Genomic DNA, 7439 nt, shown 5'->3' on the forward strand with positions numbered 1-7439 from the left:
GGATGGGGAAAGAGTTTTACAACGCCGATGTGCAGAAAATCTTGAAAAAGCACGATGATAATCACTATTCTACGCATTCGACGTTGAAAGCGTCAGTGGTCGAGCGATTCAATCGCACGCTCAAGAACGACATGTGAAAGATGTTTACGCTCTACGGCAATTACAAGTGGATCGACGAGCTGCCGCGTCTCCTGTCAGATTACAACGCGCGCAAGCATCGCACCATGCGACCCGCCGAAGTAACTCCCGCGATCGCCGAAAGATTCTTGGACACGGTGTACAGCGCGATAAAGATCGCGGGTCTTGCAAAATTCAAAGTAGGTGATTCGGTACGCGTGAGCAAGTACAAGACGATTTTTGAGAAGGGTTACACGTTAAATTGGACCACCGAGGTGTTTGCGATCGTTAAGGTGCAACCAAAGCTGTAACCTATTTACTCGAGGATTTATCGCGGAAAATCCGTCGCTGGAGCATTCTACGAGTACGAGTTGCATCGCGCTACTCATCCGGACGTGTATCTCGTGGAGAAAGTACTGCGCAGGAAGGGAAACAAGGTGTAAGTTAAGTGACTGGGATTCGATGGATCGCACAATTCATGGATATACGAAAACAATGTTATTTGATGAAATTTTGATTCATATATTTTATTTCTACATATAAAAAATATATCAATATAAGTACATAAACGTATATTTTTTATTACTTCCCATTCATCTTCGTTTTGCAGTATACAGATATAAAATACGTATATAAATGTACGATACATGAAATGAAAATAATAATAATACATAATAAATGATACTACATAAAACGTAATAGTAATACTTATATAAATGTCAAAAAATACATTACGTGTAAATTATAATGATAATAGTACATAATAGTAACATGTACTGTTCAAGATCGGTAATTCAAAAAAAAGGTAAGAATTCCTTCGGTCGACCGACAGTAATTGTTATTGAACGCACGCACAAGGCGAGCTCGTGATTTCATCTCGAGCTGACATTAAACCTCGTCAAAGTCAGGGATTCATTGTTCTTTAGACTTTTCAAAACAATTCGGTACACGCAAACAGGCATCGGCAACGGAACATCGAAAGTTCTAGAACAATTCGATTCGCGCACGCGAGCGCCGCGCTCCGACGAATACGTCACGCGCTGTCACCAATCCCGCGTACGGATTTTCTGTCGCGCATGACTGTTACGTTGAACGTCGCTAGAAAAGAATCGAAAGCGCCAATCAATTTTGTACAACCAATGCCACGTGATAATTACGATTGTGGCAAAATTTAATTGGATTTCTCCCAAGAAGAAAGCCCGGACCGAAAACAATAAATGCTTCGATCTCGCCGGTCCTCAGACCAGATTGAGCAGATTGCGCAGATTGCTTACATAGTTTACACCGCTTATACCGTCTACACCGCTTAGAATTCTTAGACTTCTTAGAGTTCTTATTTCTAAAAGTTCTTCGAGTTCTTAGAATCATAGTCTCGCTACTATACCGCTTCGTTAAATCGCCGCGCTAACCGCTTAGTGAAATCGCGATAAAACGACTCTTTCCGAGAAAATCGCCGAGATTTTCCATCACCGCGATTCCAAATACAATTTTGGAAAAGGTGACCGCATTTGATATTTTGTTAATCTAATATTTAATTAATTATATTTTTTTGACTCTGTAATTGATTATATTAAAGAAAATTCTTTTGTTAAATTAAATGAAACGGAGTTCTCTTCACTGTCGTGCATCACATCACCTTGTGCCGTTCTCTCACTCGAATCTTTCCGCGCGGTGCATTCTCGCACATTTTCTGGTCCTTCGAGCCGGATTTAAACTAGCGAGAAAGACAGTAAGACAAACGCCGCATCACTTTAAAAATTTCACGATCAGCGCTCTCGCTCTGGTTCGCTCTCGCACATGTACACTGTATGAAAATATTTAAAAATGTAGAAAAAAACATAATAGTAATGTTATGTCCTACAGACGCCACGATTTTTTTTTCTCTTCGCCGCGACTATGGTTAGCGTCTACGAGACCCGAGCGGCGCCTTCTGATAACGGACTGACAGAATTGAAAAAGGAACCGGACAGGCGCCGCTAAAACTCGTAAATGTCAATTAACCTGAAAAGAATAATAACCTTAATGTAGGCTCGAAAAGAGACAAGATTGCAAAGACATTATAAATGTACCGAAGTCACGCAATAGTAAAAATCTAGGCTTTATCATCCGAGACTGACTAACAATTTTATCTTAGAAAACAGGCGCCATATCGCACTTAAAAAAACGTAAACGCATAGAATAACTTCCAACAGGAGCGTTATCTGAAACCAGACTCGCAACTAACAATGATAGCATGGTAACCATCTGCTTATCTAGTCATATTTTCCGCGAGAATAACAGAATTCGTCATCCGTCTCGGAGCAATCTTGGCTTTTTAAGGAAAATCATAAATCACTTTCTCTTCTTCTCAAAATTACTCTATGTACTTTAGATCAACTATGATAAAACGTTATAAAAATCATAAATCTCGCGTGACATTTACAACTAATTTTAGCATCCTAGACAAAGGGCTCAACACCCTTTTTTCGGGGTATAAATAGAGGTCCCGCGGAAGCACAGAGAGTCAGTACCAAATTTTGAAGCATCCGGTTCACTTCGAAAATCATTATAACCCGCGCTAACCACGCCAGTTGAGATTCCGTCCGAGTGTGAACTTATAATCATACGCCACTGCCCTTTAGACGCTCTTTGCTGACGCCGGATCTCGTTGGCCACTCATCTAGAACCTACTCGATATCTTGGGAATAGCTAATAAGTAAGTTGTAATTATTTACAGTCCACCCCGCGTTTCCCCGCATGGAAAAACTCACATTATTTATTGTGCATTAATACACATATACGCGTTTCCAAAGAACGTACTCCAATTTTAACTCGTCGGTTCGTAGTGCGAACTATCAAGAAACGCGGACGACTCTCCTATAACCGGAGGAATAGGCAGAACCGCTCCCCCAGAGGCCACCCACAATCGCACCGGCACAATCAACTGTCGAACAATCCACAGAAATCTCCTACTCACCAACGCAACCGTTAGACCTCACCTCTTCTCCTGTTATCGACCTCGATATCCAAGAAATCCTTGGTTATTTCCCTCCTCCTCTCGAGGAACGATTTCCTCCCCCTCCTCCTCTCGAGCAACGATTCCCTCCTCCTCCTCCTCCTCCTCTCGAGGAACGCTTCCCTCCCCCTTCTCCTTATGAACAACGATTCCCACTCCCTCTTCCTCCTTCAGATCAACTCCCGCCCCTCCCATTTCGACTAAATTCCGAGCCGATCAACAGGGATCGGATGTTCCGGTTCTATACGTCCCCCTCCCACGAAGGGGACAGATTAGTGACCATGTATATCCCCGGAAATCCCTTACACCGTGTTTTTCAAACACCTCATCCCGATAAGCTCCTGCAATACGTTCCTCGCCGCCCGTACTCGCTAACCTTTTCTCATCCACACATACATACACACACACATATACGCATTCACAAGATAGTATATATTTTTTCTATAGATAATATATATGTATTTTTTATATAAAGAGAAGTTATAATGTACAAAACCTTTTGTTTATTATTTTATTAATAAATGTGACTTAAGGTATTCCTCTGTCTTTCATTAACATTACCTCTGGCATTCACTTTACCTGAGATCGCACGAGGTCCAGTCCCGGGTCAAAGGGATTGAGTTCCTTGACCGAAAAAATAGGACCGACGTTCGCACTGTCCAGCGGAACAAGTCATAGCGTCACACAGTCATAGCGTCCCTTCGGACGTTGACCCACATTCCGGGACTTAAAAGGTGCGTACGACTCACAGATGTTCGCCTCCGCGCGTATATCTGTGAGATTGAGTCTGACCGTCCTTCCATACCCTCTCCATTCTCCCTCATTGTCTCCTTAACCAAATTTTCAAGGGTTTGGACGTAACAGTAATATAAATATTGATACACACACACACACACACATACACACACACACACATATATATATATTACAAAGGTATCCGCCAATGCCCCCACGGTAACGTCTCCGTCGAGTCCGGTACGACGTATCGTTTGTCATCGTATGGACTCAGAGCGATTTTCGATTCGGATATCGTGTACACATCGTGCAGTTTAGATCGTATACACGATTGACGACGAGTCATTTCGATCTCTTCGTTCAAACACCGCGTATAATCGTCGAACGTTATCGTTCGCGCTACGACATTACTCTTTACGCCTTTCGCTTTTTTAGTTTCTCTCTTGCCGTCCACCCTCACCACGTACATCTTCGCTCTGAGACCAACGAATTCGGTCATTATCACACTGTTATTTTCGTCCTTCATCAGACAGGGTACTTTTTCGCGAGAGGCATACCATACGCGTTGTCCATCGGATAATCGCTCGTGTCGAATTTAGCGATATCGCGTTTCATAGTCTCGTAAACGTCTTCGCACTCGACGCTGTATACAAGACTATCCGTGTCGATGTACATAATTTTACATTTGTCGCGAAACAGTGGTAACATATACTCGTGATGAAATTCGTACAAGCAGAATTCGATATGTCGAGTATACACATACCCACGTAAATCGGCTTGTTGAACTTCACCTCGAGTTTGCTCAATTCGACGGCGATCAAATTTTCCGCAAAGATGCTACGGCTGTGGAAATTCGGTTTCGCGATCATTGTCTCCGTGCCGTACCGTCCGTCCCATTTTGTTAATAATTTTACGTCAACGTGGTTGCGCACATTCTCCATAGTTTTACCGAATACCGCGTTGTTCATCAATTTATATAAATTTTTCTCGAAATCGTTTTTAGCGCGAGTTCTGAAATTTGTATTGAATTCAATATAATCGCGAAGCCATGGAGATTGCGCGAATTGTAGTACTCGATGAATCTTTGTTACGCGAAGACCGTGACGAGTACATTGCTGCAGGTTGCGGTAGTGGATGACGTAACGCTGTTTATCGTACAGCTAAAAGTTTAGCCTCGCGCTTGCCGGGCAGCTTATCGCGCGTCGGACAGAACGGCAGGTCAATGTGCAGGTCGTGTAGATGTTGTGGATACTCGAGATCGACTTCGAAAATGTAACCGGTGGATGAATCCAGAGCGATCGCGCTCACGTTAAAATTCGCAGCGTCTTCGACCCATCGAAATTCGGCGTATGGCAATGGTTGACACATCGCCCATCCGTATAAATTGTTAACATCGTAGTACATCAAGTACGACGGTTTCGATGAGTCGTACGAACGCATGTACTTGTTATTAGCCTGTGCGTATCTACCGGAACATTGACTGAGACCACCGCGTATACCGCGCTCGATGAACATGATCATATCGATGTCGGTGAGTAACTCGAATCTTATACGCGTATGTTTTAGCATCGCGTCCCACGTGAAACCAAGCAATGTATAGTAATGCGCGGGATCGAGACCGTAACTCGCGATACAACTTTCGCGGAAATTTTCAAAAATGTCGGCCAATAACAAGGACATCGGTTTTCAAGTACAGATCACTGTACTCGCTGAGCGTTTGAATGGAGAATCGCTTCCAGACGTTCGCGGCGTGAGCGTAATCTCTCTCGGATACAGTATCGCCCGTTAACGAACTGAAAAATGATTCGCGCGGTGGTAAGCGCGTGTCTTGCAATTTTTCGACGCAGTCAACTTACTCGTACGGAAAGACACCTTTACAAGTCAGTAATTCAAATTCTTCACCCGAAGAGAGAACTAGTGTTGAAAATTTGGAACGTACGATTTTTAATTTGTCTCTGCTTAAAAACGATCCCAATTTATCGAGGCTTGCGTTTAGAAATTTGAAAGAATCGATGAATCGTAGTAATTTTATGTATTTTCGCGAGTCTGCCCTCTCGGCGGTATCTTGAACATGTTTAGTGAACGAAATATATTTTTCTTTGGTTATCGGTAACACATCTACATGTCCTTCGAACGCGGTAACAATTTCTTTAATTATAAAATGCGCGTCGTAGCCTGATAAATTGTGAAAAACGATCGGAATATAAAATGAATTTTTATAATTAAGATTGCAATTTGCATGCGCTGGACCACGGAATCTACCGGTAAGATGACAATGATCGCGGACCCGCGTATCGTCCGGCGCGAACGGTTTCTCGCAAATATGACAACGCGTCGCGCTACGATACGCCTCCAATTGTTCTTTCGACAACGTTTCCATGGGTACGTTGGCGGATACTATATTTTTAACTCGATGCGCCAAATCGTTGAGTTGTCGCGCGAACCACGCTATGCAATCTTCATCGCGACGGTACCGATATGACGATAACGCGTCGTTGTACGAACATCGCACGTAATATCCTATACTAAATACCTCGTGCCGTTGATACGCGTACGACAATGCGTCTTCCTTGTCGGATTTCGTCTTCCGTAAAACGCACTCCAAGTCAGCGTAGACGATGAATGGGGCGCTCTGCTTATTGCAGTGGTTTTCAAATTCGAGCCACTTGTCGTCGCTCGGCAGTCGGATAGCGGAGTCGTTCATCTTCTCGCAGTCCATTACGTGCGACTGCAATTTTTCGTTGGTACTGAAGTAGTGCAAACATCTGAAAAAAGAAAAAAATTATAATTATTACCATTATTTTATTAGTAAGACGGAAAATTATAATAACTTTTTCATACATATACTTACCGATCGCAGAAAAATTTCTTGTTCTTTTTCCCATTAATCTGCGAGTTCACGAGACGGGATAGGTTTTTTATCCACGCAAAATGTCCAACACCGTCGTTGCGTGGATCTTGCACGTACAATACGTTGACGTATTTCTCCTTTTTTTCATTGGTGAGTCGCAGAGGAAGGACCTGTTTATTCTCGATGCCGTACACGTTGATCGACACCGCGTTCAACCGTTCGAATTTAGAAATGTCTTTTAAAGTCACTGGAAATTCAATGTTTGCGAGATTCAGTACTGCCGTATAATGCGGATACGACGATTCCCGATCCGTATACTTTTCAGCCGGATACAGCGCGGCGACCACCGACCATACGAAGCACGCATTGTCCGTCGTACGCACATTGATCACCGCTCGTTTCGCGATTTCCCACGGTACTTTGATATGGCATCCCGCGCGCATTGGATTTAATTTGTTCACGTTGATAGTCAAATTCACTATACAATGCCCATCCGCTGTCGCGTTCTTGGAACTCTTCGAGCGATGTTAGGATAGGCTCGATGACACGCTGCTCGTATCACTCGCGCAAATCGGTGTATCGGTATATCTCACTGTTCTTTATAATTATGCTCTTATGAGCACGTTTATCCTTCGTCGCGAACTCACCGTTGAACGCGGTTTTCACTTTTACGCTACCGTGTCTTTCTACAGCGTCTCGTACACGCTCGAATACTATTTCTCTAGCGTCTTCCAAAAACCG

At 43.3% G+C, this 7439-nt stretch overlaps 1 protein-coding gene and 1 pseudogene across 1 annotated transcript; both read right to left on the bottom strand.

Annotated features, from left to right (window-relative positions):
- Positions 1-434: 434 nt before the first annotated feature.
- LOC147909476 (uncharacterized) lies at positions 435-4555 on the bottom strand (annotated as a pseudogene).
- A 1125-nt stretch (positions 4556-5680) lies between these two features.
- Positions 5681-7031, bottom strand: LOC147909477 (uncharacterized). Its single transcript, XM_087407225.1, has one exon. It carries the CDS (start codon positions 6564-6566, stop codon positions 5700-5702), a length of 867 nt encoding a protein of 288 aa, XP_087263351.1. The 5' UTR covers positions 6567-7031; the 3' UTR covers positions 5681-5699.
- Between the last annotated feature and the right edge of the window lie 408 nt (positions 7032-7439).

This window comes from Acromyrmex echinatior, chromosome 6 (genome assembly GCF_024713525.1).
Source record: "Acromyrmex echinatior isolate Ae372 chromosome 6, ASM2471352v2, whole genome shotgun sequence".
NCBI lineage: Eukaryota > Metazoa > Arthropoda > Insecta > Hymenoptera > Formicidae > Acromyrmex > Acromyrmex echinatior.

Coding starts and splice junctions, on each gene's coding strand:
- LOC147909477 (XM_087407225.1), bottom strand. CDS start 6,566: ATGGACTGCGAGAAGATGAACGACTCCGCTATCCGACTGCCGAGCGAC.